At 39.4% G+C, this 20,197-nt stretch overlaps 3 protein-coding genes across 3 annotated transcripts; all 3 read left to right on the forward strand.

The window, feature by feature from the left end:
* Positions 1-625: 625 nt before the first annotated feature.
* LOC117483882 (zona pellucida sperm-binding protein 3-like) lies at positions 626-4,804 on the forward strand. The gene is made up of 10 exons (XM_034132213.1): positions 626-741; positions 822-988; positions 1,077-1,180; positions 3,457-3,545; positions 3,635-3,815; positions 3,905-4,010; positions 4,110-4,195; positions 4,393-4,484; positions 4,553-4,619; positions 4,687-4,804. The coding sequence occupies exons 1-9, from the start codon at positions 645-647 to the stop codon at positions 4,615-4,617; spliced, it is 987 nt and encodes a 328-aa protein (XP_033988104.1). The 5' UTR covers positions 626-644; the 3' UTR covers positions 4,618-4,619; positions 4,687-4,804.
* Positions 4,805-11,841: 7,037 nt separating this feature from the next.
* LOC117483881 lies at positions 11,842-14,737 on the forward strand. Its single transcript, XM_034132212.1, has 11 exons — positions 11,842-11,913; positions 12,371-12,448; positions 12,527-12,711; positions 12,789-12,892; positions 12,966-13,057; positions 13,133-13,313; positions 13,387-13,492; positions 13,568-13,656; positions 14,214-14,305; positions 14,393-14,497; positions 14,589-14,737. Exons 1-11 carry the CDS (start codon positions 11,844-11,846, stop codon positions 14,600-14,602), a joined length of 1,116 nt encoding a protein of 371 aa, XP_033988103.1. The 5' UTR covers positions 11,842-11,843; the 3' UTR covers positions 14,603-14,737.
* A 977-nt stretch (positions 14,738-15,714) lies between these two features.
* Positions 15,715-19,726, forward strand: LOC117483883 (zona pellucida sperm-binding protein 3-like). Its single transcript, XM_034132214.1, has 10 exons — positions 15,715-15,830; positions 15,912-16,078; positions 16,169-16,272; positions 18,386-18,474; positions 18,564-18,744; positions 18,818-18,923; positions 19,022-19,107; positions 19,308-19,399; positions 19,468-19,534; positions 19,602-19,726. The coding sequence occupies exons 1-9, from the start codon at positions 15,734-15,736 to the stop codon at positions 19,530-19,532; spliced, it is 987 nt and encodes a 328-aa protein (XP_033988105.1). The 5' UTR covers positions 15,715-15,733; the 3' UTR covers positions 19,533-19,534; positions 19,602-19,726.
* Positions 19,727-20,197: the final 471 nt, after the last annotated feature.

The following is a 20,197-nucleotide window of genomic DNA, read 5'->3' on the forward strand; positions in this document are numbered from 1 at the left end:
TTTACTTTCTGGCCATGAATATAAAATCAATAGGGATGGCCTGCATGGCACGTGTTTATGCAGTTAAAAGAGGACATCATAGCAACACTAATATTCAGGTGTGTGTGGATATTTTCTCACACTGTATACAACTTGAATGAACTGAAAAATGTACCTTTTCCCTTACCTTAAGTTTCCATTAGGTCAAAGATATACAAATAACACATTTGAATAAGACAGGACATCTGATAAAGGAATACTACCTTCCCCCAAATGATCATTTGTTTAGAAATGACTCCTTTCAATTCTCAATGAAAACTATTTCTTTCATGACTTGAAGTTGAACAAAGAATCCCATATATTAATGTTGATATATAACAGCAAAACTAAATCAAAACACCAGTAAGACAACCCATGCACTATCATCCTTAAGTGTTTTAAATAAGAATTTCAGGTAGTCATACAGGATAATAAATTGATTAACAAATGGTGATTTTGTGCTGCTGATGAAGCTGAATACAAATGAATTGGGTGTAAGGACTAATGTGATTGGATGCTCCCCATGCTGTAATCAGTGTGCTAGCTGCTGCAGCTGGGACTGTTGACAGGCACCAGGTGAAAGACGTTATCTTGATTAATGCCTCTCAGGAACAAGGTATAAGAACATGCACTGTGTCAGTAGCAAGCATTCAGTCATGATGGTTTCATTTTGTCAAGGTGCACTGCTTCTGAGCCTGGCAGCTGCCATGGCGGTATATGCAGGTAAGACTGGACATAATAAAGTCATGTTATTATCCTTGACTCAACTATTTGAGTCAAAACTTAATTTATTTGTGTTGCAGACATGAAAGTGGACTGTGGGCCAGATTTTGTGACGCTGATGTGGACAGAAAGCCGACCCCAGGCCGACACGTCGCTTCTCCGTCTGGGTAACTGTTTCCCAACCAGCTTCTCAGCAGGAGAGGCCTACTTCTATGTGGATCTCACTGACTGTAACTTTAGGAGACTGGTATGTGTATATATATTGTAAACCTGAAAGCTGTGAGTCTGCTATATTTCCTACAGCTCTCTCGGGGGGATCTTTGTCTCTCTAACAGGTCACCGGGGATGCACTGGTGTACAGCAATGATCTGACCTACGTTGCTTCTGCAGATTCTTACAATTTGGCCTTCACCCACCCAGTTGTCTGTGCATATGAGAGGTTAGTGTTCATACCAACTACAACATAAGGTGCTAAAGGGTGACACCACCCTTAACTAACATTTCAAATGTGGCATTTCCATGGCCTGGGAAAGTTCAATTTGATAATAAGCTTCTCCCTCTCAAAGCCACCAACCATGGAAGTCTGTCTCAAACTTGTGATGTCATCAGGTATAAAGTCTGAAGCTGCTATATAGACAATGAATGGGAGACTGATTTAGGGAATCTACAGCCTGTTTCTGTTCTATTCCCAAATTAGCTTTATCTATTGAAGTATTCTCAACAAAAAATGTACCCATTTACTGAGAACAATCCCCAAGGTACACTGTGTTTTTCCCAATTCATTGTCAATTGAGTTTTTCCCATAGTTTTAATTGAACATCATACACTCTAGTTTTTTTGCATTTTGGAGGAAGTAGTTAATGTCTACTTATTTTGGACTGTCTTTTAGCATAGGAGTAACAGTTCATAACTAGAGAATGCAATTCCTGAAGAAATTGCTAGTGGGAATACTTTATGCTGATGCTGAAATGTAATGTGTAAGAAGAAAGTGAAGAATTTAGATTGAAATGATACATGAACACTGGGGGCTTGAATGTGTGAAAAGAAAGTAAAAAAAGCTTGGAAAAGCAGCAGAATATTTGAACTGCAAACTATTGAACTAACTTGATGGCGAATGATCTGTCGCCATTGCAACGGTATTTGATGACACCCCATAATATGCTTAGATATGTGGATGGCTTCATTGTTGCCAAACCTGTGAAGTTTTGGGCCGTTTGGAGCATTTTCACTGAAGTTATGAGAACCATGTTTCATGGCGAGCATTGTGTTGCCATGGCAACGGCATTTGAAGAAATCTCAAAACTGTCCTGTAGATGTCTTCACGGCTGGACAGTTAGCACACATGTGTAGTTTTAGCACTGTTTGACAATTTTCATAGTTATAGCAATATCGTGTTTTATTGAAAGGGATGCGTTGCCATGGCAACAGCTTTTGAGAAAAATTCACTAATGGCACAAAGACATGTTGAAGGCTGGACCATTAACTGTCATCTGAAGTCTGGTGGTGTTTTGACCATTTTCATATCAGTTACGACATCGTGTTTTATGGTGAGGGATGCGTTGCCATAGTAACACCACATTACCCAACATCAGATTTGATGTAGAGCTGTTCAGGGCCACAGTGTTAACCGTCATGTTTGGTGGCGTTCTGAGCATGTCAATTGGAGTTATGACATCATCATGTTCCGTCACACAGGTGTTTATGTTTGAGCTAACAACGTTATGAAACACCTGTCCTTGAGCCCAGAGATCAAAGGTTTCCATGGTGATGTGCAGTAATCAGTGAGAGGAGAGCCTTTCCATTGTTCTGAATGAGGGATAAACCTCTTACATGTGAACGTTTTGTTGAAGAACCGTAACAGATATCGGTGAAATTTCAACACGTGAAGCATCTCAAGAACCCTTAGCATCTGAAGTGTGCTTTTTGTGTACTTTCGGGTCAATAATGTGGCATTTTTGGCAGATTAACTAAAGGTGTGCGGCTGCTGCTGTGAGGAAAGATGAGCCTGAATTTACAATGGGCTTTAATGGAGACATGTTGAAAGTTTGTCACTTCATGCCCTCGAGAGGCATTTTGTTTAATTTTTTTTGCTGAATTATTTTTTCATTTTTCAAGATACGAGATGTTTTCCTACGTTTCTCATGACAAATTATGTCTCAGGAATGTAGGGTTTGGGAATTATGGCAGGTTTAAAAGAAAATATGAAGGCAAAATTAAATCTGTCCACTCTAGCTGTGACATCACACACTCTAAAATCTGAAGAAGGACTCTTTAACAAGGTCTGAACAATGTTTAATATCTCTAAAAGTACGAATCAGAATTAAAGTTGTTACACGAATAATGTCAGAATGATGTGTAACATTTTAAAGTTGGAATGAGGTTTCTGAGTGAAAGTATGAATTAGCAGTTGAAGTGGCATGAAGATTTTTCAAGTCTGAAGAGTTTCTCCATTGACTTCCATGTTAAAAATGTGATGAATTATGGGATGCAATCGATTCACGACCGAGCTGAACGTTTTGATGTTTGAACGGAGTTTCTGCGATGTGGGAGCAGAAGAGAAGCAAAATAACCCGGCGGAATAATAATAAAGAATTCGTCCGTAGAACAAGTAGTTGGAATGCTGTATCAGCATTCCAACTAAATGAGCTTGCACTAATAAGTTCAATAGTGTCACTTTGCAGCATTTTCTGTACCATTCTGCTTTATTTTGTGCAGGCCCAAAGACTGGTATGCTGCGATCTATGACCCGGTGTTTAAAACCTACAGTCTAGGAGATCTGCAGTTTAACATTGGCCTTATGAATGGTGGGTAAACAACATGAGAAACTCTCTACGAACGGCAGCTCTCCCTGACTTTTGTAACTTAATGACTCTTCTCCTGTTTACTGCCCCAGACGACTTCTCAGGCCCTGCTGAATCTACACGCTTTCCTCTGGGCTCCATCATCCCCATCATGGCTAGTGTGGTGCAGGAGACCCATCAGCCCTTGCTGCTGCTTCTTGAGGAATGTGTAGCAGCTACCACACCAGAGCTGTACCCTGAAAGCACCATGTACCCTATAATCTCCAATAAAGGGTACTCATGGCAATGAGCATTGATTTAAAAAAACGTATTTTGGTCGAAACCTTGGTAGTAATGCTAATACATTTTCTGTAACCCAACAGATGTCTTTTGGAAAGTGTGTTGTCACGATCAAAGTTCGAACCAAGGCAAAAGTCATCGGAGATCCGCCTATCACTTCAGACCTTTACGTTTGCTATGGGAGAAGAGGTAAATTGGGATTTACATTTTTTTTCAGATTCAAGGTTTTATTGTGGAAACTGAGATTAATTTATGCCATGACGCCTATATTTTCCCTCTACTCAACAGGTCTTTATCCACTGCAAACTTTTGGCTTGGGATCCCAATGGTCTTGACAGCACTAAGAAAGCCTGCCACTTTGTCGAAGGGCATGGGTAAAAATATTACTTTTAATATATCAGAATTTGAATTGTAGGTTAATTTGTTTTACATGAGATGACTTATTCAGCTTAAGCCCAGTCTACTGAAGATACAGATGGATCCCATTCATAACTATTCAAACTTTGTGGAATCTTCATTTAGAAGAGTTGAGATGCAATTTAATTATCTTTTCATCCAATCATGAACTCAGTTGGGAGTTGCTGGACAATTTGGCCCAGAGCAATCTTTGTGACTGCTGTGAATCGAAATGCAAGTCAAGGAGGCAGAGGAGTGTTGCGTCAGGTATGTACACAACTTCTGCTGTATTACACTTGTTTGGTTGACTTGTACTAAAATATATATTTTTGCAGAGAAACATGGAATGGTACAAAAAGCAGTCATTGGGCCATTTACCATCACAGATGTGAATTCCTGAAGGTAAGGGTTTCGTATTGCAATATACATTTATTCTGAACGGCTATATTAAACGTTGTTCTCCCAACAGGAATGGATCCATTTAGCCGACTGGTTTCTTCAATCTGAATTTGTTTTTTTATTCTTGGTTCTCTTTGCATTTCAGATTGTATGTGGCCAATAAAAAGAAATGTTTCCGAACTACTTAATTGAAGTTCTCAAATTATTGAGTTTGACTTGCCTTTTGTGTGAAATAGTTTAAACTAAGCTGTATTACTGAATCTTGATGACCTTGTCTTATTTCTGGGAACATTTCCAGGTCTATTCAATGTCATGAACTTTTTTTCTTATGTGTCAATTTCCCAGAAATATTGATCACACTAAATCTTTGAAAGCAATATGGTAAAATATCCAGAGAGCTAAAGTTAATTGAATTAATCCAATGTCAGACCTTTTAACGAGAGTTTCAATGATTTTCTTTCATTATAATTTGAGTTAAAGGTTGAAGAGATAACATTTCTTTTCTTTTTCACTGACACAGATATAGATATAATAAAAAAGACTATCTGTCCTAGCTCAGCTTTGGTAAGGGAGATACAGGACAGGCAGAGAGAAAGAGATGGAAGTCAGAGAGGAAATGCAGGGACAGCCTTCTGAGCCCGGGGTTGCATTGACTTTCTGTTCAACACAAACTATGTAGGCTTAATAACCCCATATATCTATCTGCTAAGTGAAATGAACTAAATTACCGAATTGTTTTTAATACACTGGCAGGAGCGACAAAGGAGGAGCATACAGTTAACAATGAGTGATGAGTAGAGGACAGAGAGAGTAATGAACAGAAAGAAGACGGATTACTTTTCAAATATTTTGTGAGCATGTTGGCCTGCATGTCCAGATTATAATGTGGATCATTATTGGTAGCAATCAACTGATTCTCATGCATTACACTTTCAAATATCATTTATGCTGCAGCCCACTGACATGGTGTGAAATCAATATATTATCCAATTTGCGGCCCCACACAGGACTTAACAACAGATCTAGCCACTAGCATGTTTTGGACCTCGGTATTTACGACATCCTGGATACGGGCCTGCACACAGACACCAGGAGTTTCACCGCCCTGATAACGTTTATCAGGGCGGTGAAAATAACGTTTTTCCAGCAGAAACAGAAAGCTCTATAATAATGAGAACATAACTCAGTATTGAGGATAATTGCCAGCTGATGCCGTCTGCACATCACAGATGGAAAGCATCCTGAAGAGAATAGCTTCTGGGAAGCTGGGTACCATATCCGCCATCATGGTAGAGTTCACCTACAATATTCTGCTTGAAAAGGACTTTGCGTGCGATTGCGAACCACAACACTCAGGCTGCGACTCGTTCATTGTTCTGCCAGTCTTAATAATGACTTTCTTCACACTGTGGACAAACAGTTATTTTCAAAGTGCCTGTAGAAACTGGTGCTCATGCACTAAATGCCACGAAGTTCCTTGGTGTTTTTATTTCCTTCACATTCTCAAGGCTTTTTTAGTTGGTCTGCTGTGGGTTGCTTTTGTGCTCCTCGATGGAGACTGGTATGTTTGCTGTAAGAATGACGGCTCTAAACAACAGGTACAGTTAGCCTCAACCCGGTATCACGGCAAGACGTGAAGATGTGACGATCTACCATGCTGGGAGACGTGAATATGTCACGGTTTCGTCCCTTCAAACGTGACAGTTACACGGTATTGTTAACATGGCCTAACCAGTGGAGAAATACCCAGAAGTGCCAAGCAAATGGTCTACCGCGCCTATTGGTCGGTTTTTATTGTCAAAATTAGATGTTTTTAATTTATTTTTTAATCGGCACACTCTATTTCGCCGATTTTCTTGTTGCCCTAGCTGGTCGACACCTCTTTTAGCAGAAACAAAGGCTACATTAATGTATTAAATCGATGTTAATCCATGTGTGTGGATCATAGACTGTACTGTATATATAATGGTATGGATGTGGAATTAACGGACGTGACGTTGTGCGATTGTTAGGGTTGTAGCGATTGCGTTGCCTGGCAACGCAATCGCTACAACCCTAACCCTAACCCAACTACAACCCTGATTATATTTAAAAACATTTTAGAAGGCCTCACGAAATACTTTAATGTAAATTAAAATGTAAATGTGACGGGATGTGTGTAATGTGGTGATTGACATTATTCACCCACGGATCTATGGGTTGGGGGTATTGTTCCGCACGGACATTTTAGTTAACCGGACTTCCTGTTGATGTGAAATCCGAAAACATTTTTTAAAAATAAAATAATACTTTATTCCGAGTTTGCTTGCTTTTCTCTTTGGAGGTTATCACATAACGGCATTGTAATACACGGTTCGGCTGCATTAAATATGACATATCTGCCGTAGTTCTGTATTTATAGAGCCCTGATGAGAAGACTTCTGGACAAACAGGAAGCACTGCCGCCAAAACTGAAAACGTGACGTGGATCATAAATATATCAGCAATTAAACATCTTACATTTCTTTTCACACAATACGTCTCCTTGCAGTATCAATACTAATTCGGCTGACTTTTATATTTGATCCAATTGGTAGATAGGTTATATTTACACCATAACGGTGCACAGCTGATATAAAAGGACTTGTAGTTTTTAAAGATATTATCAAATCAAATCAAATCAGGTTTTATTCATATAGCACATTTAAAAGCGATTTTTGGTCGAGCCAAAGTGCTGTACATGTAATAAAAACACATTACTACAATCACAATAAACGACAATAAATTACAACAGATATATCTTAAAAACAAAATAAAAATAAAACACACGGAAAAGTCAGGAGTCGTGCTCCGCTCTAACTAGAAAGCCAGAGAGAAGAAGTATGTTTTTAGTTTAGATTTAAAAACCCCTAGGGTCTGGGCCGACCTCACATGGAGGGGCAGAGTGTTCCAGAGCCTAGGGCCAGCTACTGCGAAGGCTCGGTGCCCTCGGGTTTTTAGCCTGGTCTTGGGCACTACCAGCAGCAGCTGGTCAGCAGACCTTAAAGCTCTGGCTGGGGTGTAGCGCTGGAGCAGTTCAGCTATATAGGCCGGAGCCAGCCCATTTAGTGCTTTAAAAACAAATAAAAGGATTTTAAAATCAATTCTGAACCGAACTGGAAGCCAGTGTAGTGAGGCCAGAATAGGGGTGATGTGGTCACGCTTTTTGTGGCCAGTCAGCAAACGTGAAGCAGCGTTTTGGACTAGCTGTAAGCGTTTAATTGGGGCCTGGTCCATACCCACATACAGAGCGTTACAATAGTCCAGTCTCGAGGTTACAAAGGCGTTAATAACCCTTTCTAAGTCATTAAAAGATAAATACGACTTGGTTTTGGCCAATAGTCTTATTTTAAAAAAGCAGGATTTTACTACGGTGCTGACCTGCTTGTCGAATTTAAAAGTGCTAGTGAAGGTCACTCCAAGGTTCATGACCGAGGGGAGGATGTTTTTTTTGATAGAGCCCAGAATATCAACCGGAGAGGCTGGAGGTTGCGGTCCAAAAAAGATGACCTCAGTCTTGCTCTCGTTGAGGTTGAGAACGTTTTTGCTCAGCCAGGATTTTATCTCTGCTAAGCAGTCCATCAACTGCTGTAGTGAGTGTTTGACATTTGCTTTGAGAGGCAGATAGATCTGTACATCGTCGGCCTGGCAGTGGAAGGGAATGTTATGTTTTGTGAGAATTGAACCTAGGGGCAGTATGTACAGTAGAAAAAGGATGGGGCCCAGAATCGAGCCTTGGGGAACCCCACAGGTAAGAGGGGCTTTGGCAGAGGAGAAGGCAACCTAGCTGCACTGAGAAGCTACGGTCTGTCAGGTAGGACCTGAACCATGCAAGGGCAGAGCCTGTGATGCCAGCGGACTGTTCAAGCCGTGACAGCAGGATGCTATGGTCCACAGTGTCAAAGGCAGCTGTCAGGTCTAACAGCACCAAGACAGCTGGGCTACCTGAGTCGGCGGCTCGGAGCAGATCATTAAAAACTCTTAAAAGGGCTGTTTCAGTGCTGTGCATGGGTTTGAAGCCAGACTGAAACTTTTCATGGATTCCATGGATGGTTAAAAAAGACTGCAGCTGGGCGTAGACTACTCGCTCCAGGGCTTTTGATAAAAAAGGTAGCTGGGAGATGGGCCTAAAATTTGCGAGAATGGAGGGGTCGAGATTTTTCTTTTTAAGGAGTGGCTTAACCACGGCATGTTTGAAGGCAGCTGGGACACATCCTGAGGTACGAGAGGTGTTTAAAAGTAATAAAATACTTGCTCCAACTGAATTACTGATTTTCTTTGAATATAAGAATGTAAATACTGAGTTGAGAGAATAGTCAGGGGATTTGGGTGATGGGAGACACATCTATGGAATCACAATTTCAATAGCTTACCATTAAATGACGGATATACCTTTCTGTCTGTGATGTTTTACAAATCAGAGATATTTATGTGTAGAAGTAAAACATGAGAAATAGTATAGCAATATCTTGTAAAATTATGTAAAAACATGAATAAAACTACACATCTTCAGATGTTATACATACATAAGTGTCCTACACTAATAATACAAAGTTATTATTAGTATGCTGTGTGTACCTTGTGTGCACCGCCTAGTGGTTAAAGCACGTTATTGAATTATTTTTGTTGAATAATGTTGTTTGATGAAAAAAATATTAAGAGTACATACTTCCTTAGGGGGAAAGTAGAAGGTCAATGATAGAAATATAGAATATAAAAAATCAAGAAGATACTGTAAGTGATCTCTACAATAAAACAGTTTAGTGCTGGATGTACAAAGATATTAAAGGTAGGGTAGGTAAGTTTGAGAAACCGGCTCGAGATACACTTTTTGTTATATTCCATGGAATGCTCTTAACATCCCGATAGCAATGAATATCTTAAGTGCTTTGACAAAAAATCCATAATAAAATGTCATCTGTGGAAGCCGTAGTACTGTAAAAAGCACGACCAATCATTTTAGCCGGCCCGGCTAAAATAACTGGATGCCCTATCTGCCTGTCAGCCTTCCATCTGTGCACAAACTTATCTCGTGTCCTCATTGGTCATGTGCGTGTTCGTGTGTGTTGGAGGAGGGGCTCTGTAAGGAAGTGGCAGATTTTCTCCGGTTGTGTATTTTCAAATTCTAGCGCACTCGAGCCGGTTTCTCAAACTTACCTACCCTATCTTTAATATGAGGATGTGCAAAACAGACAAACTAATTAACCTTTATTAACACATTAAAGAATACTTTAGGTTAAGGTCTTCTTTCAAATAAGAAAAAAGCTTTGGGGGTATCTATCTACAGATAAATATTAAGCCTGACAAAGTACTTAACGTCTAATATATTGCTTTCCTGCAATGTTAACTTATTGAAGCACTTATTTTAACTGATATTATACACATTAATTATACTCTTATGTATGTAGATAGAATAAGAAATGTGCAGAATTTGACAGTTTAATGGTGGAGGTATACACACATATTGATAGATGTCTTGTAATGCACTGTTGAGGAACCCAAGTTTTTCATTCATTGCATAACTACACCGTAGTTGTGTATATGATATGTCAATAAACCTTAGAAAATCTTGAAATCTTGAAAGGGATATGCAAAATAGCCATTATATACAGTTTTTAATTAACTATTAGTAGAGAATAACGAGTAATTAATATACTTTATAGGGATCTGCAGATAAATGTTTGGTCTTCTCAAACACCAACTATCAAATATCTCTCCTGATTGTTGGCACTTGTTGGTTCAAGGTTCTTTATTGTCAAACTGACATACTAAAGTCTAAAGACTAAAGACTAAAGACTAAAGTCTGATTTAAGGGTTGTTTATATTTCACATCATTAATCAGAATCTGCAAAGTAACTAAAATAAATGTAGCGGAGTAAAAATACCAGGTTAACCTCTGAATTGTAGTGGAGTAGAATTACAAAGTAACAATGAGCTGTCATGTGGGTATATATTAATGCTGCCCATTATGGACACAAGCGATTTTCACCCATTTAGTACTTAGGCTACATGTTTTACATTTGTACACACCAATTTGTTTCCTATCCCCTAAACCTCCAGGGCTGTACACAGTTTAATACTGTCAACTTCTAATTTTGGGAAAAACGAAAACGTCTTATAAAACTACAATTCCCAGTAGAGACGTGCCATAGAGAACATGTTGCGAAACACAATAGCCAGCATGTGTAGTTCTGGGGGGGCGTTCGAGTCCAGTTTTGAATAGTCTGCCGTGGTTTCGTTCCATTTCAAAGAGCTTGACGCTCGGCATAACCTTGGCGCACTGCCACACCGTCACTTTACAGCCCCGCCCACTTTTGGGGAAACCAACGCTGTCATTTGAACGGCGATCAAGCCTGGAGCCACAGAGATCTTCTGTTACTGTCCTTTCTTCTTAGAGGAAGTACAGAAACATGTAACTCTGGATTTGTTTTAATGTTTGAGGTGCAATAAACGACACAGCAGCTATTTGGCATGAGAAAACTATTACTTTCTGCCTCGCTCATGAGAGTAACAGCTGGAGAAATTACAGCCTCACCTACTGATTTTAATATAACCATATATCAAGCCCGATTCTCGATTTCAAATGTGTGCTCTAAAATGATATTTATAAATGACTATTATCATTATTATAAGCAAGACAATAAATGGCAAAGATATGTAGAAAATAAACGTATTTAAAGGTGGGGTAGGTAAGTTTGAGAAACCGGCTCGAGATCGCTAGAATTTGAAAATACACAACCGGAGAAAATCTGCCACATCCTTATAGAGCCCCTCCTCCAACACACACGAACGCGCACATGACCAATGAGGGCATGAGATAAGTTTGTGCACAGATGGAAGGCTGACAGGCAGGTAGGCCATCCAGTTATTTTAGCCGGGCCGGCTAAAATGATTGGTCGTGCTCTTTACAGTACTACGGCTTCCACAGATGACATTTTTTTATGGATTTTTTGTCAAAGCACTTAAGATATTCATTGCTATCGGGATGTTAAGAGCATTCCATGGAATATAACAAAAAGTGTATCTCGAGCCGGTTTCTCAAACTTACCTACCCCACCTTTAAGATACGTTCATAACAAACGTAACGTGGGAGAAAATACGTTTCTCGCTAAACGTAATTGAGAATGCAGTTTAGTTCTGTGGGAACGTAATTTTTAGGAGACAGGGTTGGCGTAGTGGCTGCCACACATTCTTCCATGAGCAGCAGCAATGGCTGATGGGACTTCTGCTCCACTGTTGCCAGGGACGTGCACAGACATTTTGGGGGGCGGGAGCTCAAGTGAGAAAAAGGACACTTCCCATAATCATTTATTAAAAAATGTTTTAAAACAAAAAGTTAAATGTAATTGCACATCTCTGACTTACTAACATGTAGGTATATTGACTTGGAAGCTTGTTATGGTTGGGCTGATTTGAGAAAATTGCCTTTAAGTAGTTTAATCTGAATTGTTGTATTGTTTTATAAATAGTGTTGTATGTAAAATAATCAGGTAATTGTTGAAAAATAAATTCAGTAGAATACAAAAAAAAAGAAGCAATTGGGCAGATAAATAAAAATGTACTTGAATAAGTGCACTAGAAATTATCCAAATGAAAACTCTACAATGAAATTGCAAGAATGTGAAATGACATCCCAGTATAAGTAGACAGATGCTGCCCTGCTCTCACACAGGTGTTGCTCGTTCAGCTAATTTGGCAGGGAGTCTACAAATTGTGCCACTTCCTGTGTGATCCAGATCATTCAGTCATGGGGACTCAACTCTACCTAGGTGTGATAGTCGTGACTCTTTTTGCAACGACTGTTGCCAATGCAGGTATGCTTAGCACATGTATGTAAACATCTGCTTTTGTTGGGGAATGTAGGGAAATATATAATAATGATTTTTTTGCAGAAATCAAAGTACAGTGTGAAAAAGACTCCATAAGCATCACATGGACGATTCCCTCGACGCTGCGGCAATATGCAGCTCGTCTCTTCCTCGGAAACTGCAATCCATCTAGGTTTAATGTTCTGCCCAGCGGAGAGGGGAACGCTGAGTTTAACTACAAACTAGCTGACTGCAATTTTAAAAGACTGGTAATGTAACTGCCATGTTTCACCAAAATACCTCTCAGCCTTTTCAATGTCATAATGAGCTTCTTTTTTTTCTTCAGGTGAAAGGGAAAAATCTCCTCTACAAAAATGAGCTGACTTTCAGGCCCAGACCAAAGTCGAGTCCTGCAGCTTATGTGTATCCCATCGAGTGTGTTTATCCAAGGTAGGAGTTGCTTTCTTATTTAAATTCAAGTTTAAAGCTGATATATGGGATAAATGTTGTTAATATATTTCAGACCTAAGGAGTGGGCTCCTCCTTTCCTGAACCCGGGGTCAGGTGTTGCCGAAGGCCGAGGAGGGCTGAAGTTCCACATGCTGCTCCTAAATGGTGAGGGCTCATGCTCCCAAAGGCAAAACAATCAAATAATGCACACTAAGCTGTTTTTACTTTTCCCCTTTTCAGAAAAAATAACAGGGGTAGCGGAGACAAATGTCATCCCCCTGGGCTCCTTCATGCCAATATGGGCAACAGTGGAGCAGAAGTCCCATCAGCCATTGCTGCTGCTCATGGAGGAATGTGTGGCAGCCACTACGCCTGAGCTGCAGGCTAACAGCAATGTGTACCCCATCATTACAAATAAGGGGTGAGATCCAGTCTCTGATTTCTTTCATTGTTTTCTGGAGTTTAGTCCTCATCGCTTATCTGAATTTCTTCAGGTGTCTCCTGGACAGTGTGAAGGGAAACTCCAGGTTTCTCCCTCGGTACCACTCGTCTGCAATCATCCTCTACCTGCAGTCCTTCAAGTTTGGTCTCGGCGACGAGGTGAGGGGGTAAATGTAAAGTGCTCTAAAGAATATTTGGTTCCTAGCAAACATGTATGTTTCATGTGCTCCTCAGGTGTACATTCACTGCAAACTGCTCGCATGGGATCCTGAAGTTCTAAGTGAGAGCAAGAAAGCTTGCCACTACGTAAAGGGAAATGAGCGGTAAGGGAAGAGTTTGACATGTTGGAAGTATGTGAAAATGTTCTTGCCAGCAGTTTAATATGATGAATGCAACTGATGCCATGTGCAACAAGTATGCACCATTAGCCAAGGATGCTAGCTTTTTTTAGCACAACATATCCAACTTGAAGTACATCAATGCATGTGCTTTGATCAGTATTGTGCTTTTATATATCTATAAAAAATGATCTCCTGCTAACTAAAAGTATAGACAACAATTGTGATGAATGATAATTGTAAAATATTTGAGAATAACAATATATTTGTTTTAAAAAGAGGGGCACTCAAATGATTAGCCAACCTAATGAGATTTATAAAATAAAAAAAAAGCCCTGAGCCTTTGTAAAATGTTAACCTTTTTCTGCACTGTAGATGGAAATATATATTTTGGTCATTAACTTGATATTCATAATTTTACCAGTTTTAGTTTTTTATAGAAACATCATACCATTTTTATCACAGCTTTTTTCTTCTGTGTATACAAAATGTTTTAAAGCCATGCTGATGTATTTGAGCCTTAACGATTGCTGCTTCCTCAGATGGGAACTCCTGGATGACCCCATGCAGAGCTCCATGTGTGACTGCTGTTCTAGGACCTGCAACACTCGCTCCAAGAGAGGAGACGAATGGGGTATCGCTTTTATGCTAACTTGTATGCTTTTTTTATATAGTGTAGTCTTTTTCATTATGAAGTTATTGTTGTTTTTTTCCACCTCAGAATCCAACGGCTTCAGGCACATTTCTGTGTTGGGACCCCTGATCATAATGGATCCATTGCAACAAAATGCCCACAATGCATCAGATGTTTCCATTGCTGACCAAGGTTAATGAGTATTTATTTATTTATGGTATTTGTCTTGAAGTTTTTTCAAAACTTGCCATAAGACTAACGTTGCTAAACATTTTCTCAACAGAAAGTCCAGTCTAAGATTGGGGAGACTGAACAGAGGGCCCAGGTGGACGACATCCATATGCAGATTAAAGTTGTCTATAATCTCTGAATAAATAAAACTGTTAACTCCTGTGGAGTATAAAACAAGTATCTTTACTTCATATGAAGGTCCTACTGTCCTCAACTGTGTCCATCTGTCCTAGCAGTAGAATTTGACTAATCATGTGTGACTTTTGTCATTGAAAGATACTGTCAATTATAATGTAACCTTTAATGGCCATGTGAGTTGGAGTATAGCCCCTGAATTTTTCTTTCACTTTCCATTTTACATTGAGCTCTGCACATGATATAAATTCTGACATTACATACACCACCAGATTTAAAAGTTATTGGTGATCTGTCTGGTATTACAACTATGGCAACTATTTATGTTGAGCCTCATTTGAAAAGACAATTCTGATCTGAATTTATTTTCTGGGCACTAATGCCTGCAGTTGAATGTAGCATAGTTTACTTTCTGGCCATGAATATAAAATCAATAGGGATGGCCTGCATGGCACGTGTTTATGCAGTTAAAAGAGGACATCATAGCAACACTAATATTCAGGTGTGTGAGTGTGGATATTTTCTCACACTGTATACAACTTGAATGAACTGAAAAATGTACCTTTTCCCTTACCTTAAGTTTCCATTAGGTCAAAGATATACAAATAACACATTTGAATAAGACAGGACATCTGATAAAGGAATACTACCTTCCCCCAAATGATCATTTGTTTAGAAATGACTCCTTTTAATTCTCAATGAAAACTATTTCTTTCATGACTTGAAGTTGAACAAAGAATCCCAACGTATACATATATTAATGTTGATATATAACAGCAAAACTAAATCAAAACACCAGTAAGACAACCCATGCACTATCATCCTTAAAGTGTTTTAAATAAGAATTTCAGGTAGTCATACAGGATAATAAATTGATTAACAAATGGTGATTTTGTGCTGCTGATGAAGCTGAATACAAATGAATTGGGTGTAAGGACTAATGTGATTGGATGCTCCCCATGCTGTAATCAGTGTGCTAGCTGCTGCAGCTGGGACTGTTGACAGGCACCAGGTGAAAGACGTTATCTTGATTAATGCCTCTCAGGAACAAGGTATAAGAACATGCACTGTGTCAGTAGCAAGCATTCAGTCATGATGGTTTCATTTTGTCAAGGTGCACTGCTTCTGAGCCTGGCAGCTGCCATGGCGGTATATGCAGGTAAGACTGGACATAATTAAAGTCATGTTATTATCCTTGACTCAAATAGTTGAGTCTAAACTTAATTTATTTGTGTTGCAGACATGAAAGTGGACTGTGGGCCAGATTTTGTGACGCTGATGTGGACAGAAAGCCGACCCCAGGCCGACACGTCGCTTCTCCGTCTGGGTAACTGTTTCCCAACCAGCTTCTCAGCAGGAGAGGCCTACTTCTATGTGGATCTCACTGACTGTAACTTTAGGAGACTGGTATGTGTATATATATATGTTAAACCTGCAAGCTGTGAGTCTGCTATATTTCCTACAGCTCTCTCAGGGGGATCTTTGTCTCTCTAACAGGTCACCGGGGATGCACTGGTGTACAGCAATGATCTGACCTACGTTGCTTCTGCAGATTCTTACAATTTGGCCTTCACCCACCCAGTTGTCTGTGCATATGAGAGGTTAGTGTTCATACCAACTACAACATAAGGTGCTAAAGGGTGACACCACCCTTAACTAACATTTCAAATGTGGCATTTTCATGGCCTGGGAAAGTTCAATTTGATAATAAGCTTCTCCCTCTCAAAGCCACCAACCATGGAAGTCCGTCTCAAACTTTTGATGTCATCAGGTATAAAGTCTGAAGCTGCTATATAGACAATGAATGGGAGACTGATTTAGGGAATCTACAGCCTGTTTCTGTTCTATTCCCAAATTAGCTTTATCTATTGAAGTATTCTCAACAAAAAATGTACCCATTTACTGAGAACAATCCCTAAGGTACACTGTGTTTTTCCCAATTCATTGTCAATTGAGTTTTTCCCATAGTTTTAATTGAACATCATACACTCTAGTTTTTTTGCATTTTGGAGGAAGTTGTTAATGTCTACTTATTTTGGACTGTCTTTTAGCATAGGAGTAACAGTTCATAACTAGAGAATGCAATTCCTGAAGAAATTGCTAGTGGGAATACTTTATGCTGACGCTGAAATGTAATGTGTAAGAAGAAAGTGAAGAATTTAGATTGAAATGATACATGAACACTGGGGGCTTGAATGTGTGATAAGAGAAGAAAAGAAAGTAAAAAAAGCTTGGAAAAGCAGCAGAATATTTGAACTAACTTGATGGCGAATGATCTGTCGCCATGGCAACGGTATTTGATGACACTCCATAATATGCTTAGATATGTGGATGGCTTCATCGTTACCAAACCTGTGAAGTTTTGGGCCGTTTGGAGCATTTTCACTGAAGTTATGAGAAACATGTTTCATGGCGAGCTTTGTGTTGCCATGGCAATGGCATTTGAAGAAATCTCAAAACTGTCCCGTAGATGTCTTCACGGCTGGACTGTTAGCACACATGTGAAGTTTTTGACTATTTTCATAGGAGTTATAGCAATATCGTGTTTTATTGAAAGGGATGCGTTGCCATGGCAACAGCTTTTGAGGAAAATTCCCTAATGGCACAAAGACATGTTGAGGGCTGGACCATTAACTCATTTGAAGTCTGGTGGTGTTTTGACCATTTTCATATCAGTTACGACAACATCGTGTTTTATGGTGAGATCTCAGATTTGACATAGAGCTGTTGAGCCATGGACCGGTGATATACAACTGAAGATTGGGGGACGATTGGACCGTGTCTATTGGAGTTACAGCGACATCGTGTTTTATGGTGAGGGATGCGTTGCCATAATAACACCACATTACCCAACATCAGATTTGATGTAGAGCTGTTCAGGGCCACAGTGTTAACAATCATGTCATGTTTGGTGGCGTTCTGAGCATGTCAATTGGATTTATGACATCATCATGTTCCGTCACACAGGTGTTTATGTTTGAGATAACAACATTATGAAACACCTGTCCTTGAGCCCAGAGATCAAAGGTTTCCATGGTGATGTGCAGTAATCAGTGAGGGGAGAGCCTTTCCATTGTTCTGAATGAGGGATAAACCTCTTACATGTGAACGTTTTGTTGAAGAACAGTAACAGATATCGGTGACATTTCAACAGGTGAAGCATCTCAAGAACCCTTAGCATCTGAAGTGTGCTTTTTGTGTACTTTCGGGTCAATAATGTGGCATTTTTGGCAGATTAACTAAAGGTGTGCGGCTGCTGCTGTGAGGAAAGATGAGCCTGAATTTACAATGGGCTTTAATGGAGACAGGTTGAAAGTTTGTCACTTCATGCCCTCGAGAGGCATTTTGTTTAATTTTTTTTGCTGAATTCTTTTTTCATTTTTCAAGATACGAGATGTTTTCCTACGTTTTTCATGAAAAATTAAGTCTCAGGAATGTAGGGTTTGGGAATTATGGCAGGTTTAAAAGAAAATATGAAGGCAAAATTAAATCTGTCCTCCACTCTAGCTGTGACATCACACACTCTAAAATCTGAAGAAGGACTCTTTAACAAGGTCTGAACAATGTTTAATATCTCTAAAAGTACGAATCAGAATTAAAAGTTGTTACACGAATAATGTCAGAATGATGTGTAAAGCAAATGTGAGTAAACAAGCTTGCACTAATAAGTTCAATAGTGTCACTTTGCAGCATTTTCTGCTTTATTTTGTGCAGGCCCAAAGACTGGTATGCTGCGATCTATGACCCGGTGTTTAAAACCTACAGTCTAGGAGATCTGCAGTTTAACATTGGCCTTATGAATGGTGGGTAAACAACATGAGAAACTCTCTACGAACGGCAGCTCTCCCTGACTTTTGTAACTTAATGACTCTTCTCCTGTTTACTGCCCCAGACGACTTTTCAGGCCCTGCTGAATCTACACGCTTTCCTCTGGGCTCCATCATCCCCATCATGGCTAGTGTGGTGCAGGAGACCCATCAGCCCTTGCTGCTGCTTCTTGAGGAATGTGTAGCAGCTACCACACCAGAGCTGTACCCTGAAAGCACCATGTACCCTATAATCTCCAATAAAGGGTATGGCAATGAGCATTGATTTAAAAAAACGTATTTTGGTAGTAATGCTAATACATTTTCTTTAACCCAACAGATGTCTTTTGGAAAGTGTGTCGTCACGATCAAAGTTTGAACCAAGGCAAAAGTCATCGGAGATCCGCCTATCACTTCAGACCTTTACGTTTGCTATGGGAGAAGAGGTAAATTGGCCTTTACATTTTTTTCAGATTCAAGGTTTTATTGTGGAAACTGAGATTAATTTATGCCATGACGCCTATATTTTCCCTCTACTCAACAGATCTTTATCCACTGCAAACTTTTGGCTTGGGATCCCAATGGTCTTGACAGCACTAAGAAAGCCTGCCACTTTGTCAAAGGGCATGGGTAAAAATATTACTTTTAATATATCAGAATTTGAATTGTAGGTTAATTTGTTTTACATGAGATGACTTATTCAGCTTAAGCCCAGTCTACTGAAGATGCAGATGGATCCCATTCATAACTATTCAAACTTTGTGTAATCTTCATTTGGAACAGTTGAGATGCATTTCAATTATCTTTTCATCCAATCTTCATGAACTCAGTTGGGAGTTGCTGGACAACTTGGCCCAGAGCAATCTTTGTGACTGCTGTGAATCGAAATGCAAGTCAAGGAGGCAGAGGAGTGTTGCGTCAGGTATGTACACAACTTCTGCTGTATTACACTTGTTTGGTTGACTTGTACTAAAATATATATTTTTGCAGAGAAACATGGAATGGTACAAAAAGCAGTCATTGGGCCATTTACCATCACAGATGTGAATTCCTGAAGGTAAGGGTTTCGTATTGCAATATACATTTATTCTGAACGGCTATATTAAACGTTGTTCTCCCAACAGGAATGGATCCATTTCGCTGACTGGTTTCTTCAATCTGAATTTATTTTTTTATTCTTGGTTCTCTTTGCATTTCAGATTGTATGTGGCCAATAAAAAAAAATGTTTCCGAACTACTTGATTGAAGTTCTCAAATTATTGAGTTTGACTTGCCTTTTGTGTGAAATGGTTTAAACTAAGCTGTATTACTGAATCTTGATGACCTGGTCTTATTTCTGGGAATATTTCCAGGTCTATTCAATGTCATGAACTTTTTTTCTTATGTGTCAATTTCCCAGAAATATTGATCACACTAAATCTTTGAAAGCAATATGATAAAATATCCAGAGAGCTAAAGTTAATTAATAAATGTCAGACCTTTTAATGAGAGTTTCAATGTTTTTCTTTCATTATAATTTGAGTTAAAGGTTGAAGAGATAACATTTATTTTCTTTTTCACTGACACAGATATAGATATAATAAAAAAGACTATCTGTCCAAGCTCAGCTTTGGTAAGGGAGATACGAGACAGGCAGAGAGAAAGAGATGGAAGTCAGAGAGGAACTGCAGGGACAGCCTTCTGAGCCCGGGGTTGCATTGACTTTCTGTTCAACACAAAC

This window comes from Trematomus bernacchii, unplaced genomic scaffold (assembly GCF_902827165.1).
Source record: "Trematomus bernacchii unplaced genomic scaffold, fTreBer1.1, whole genome shotgun sequence".
NCBI classification, from domain to species: domain Eukaryota; kingdom Metazoa; phylum Chordata; class Actinopteri; order Perciformes; family Nototheniidae; genus Trematomus; species Trematomus bernacchii.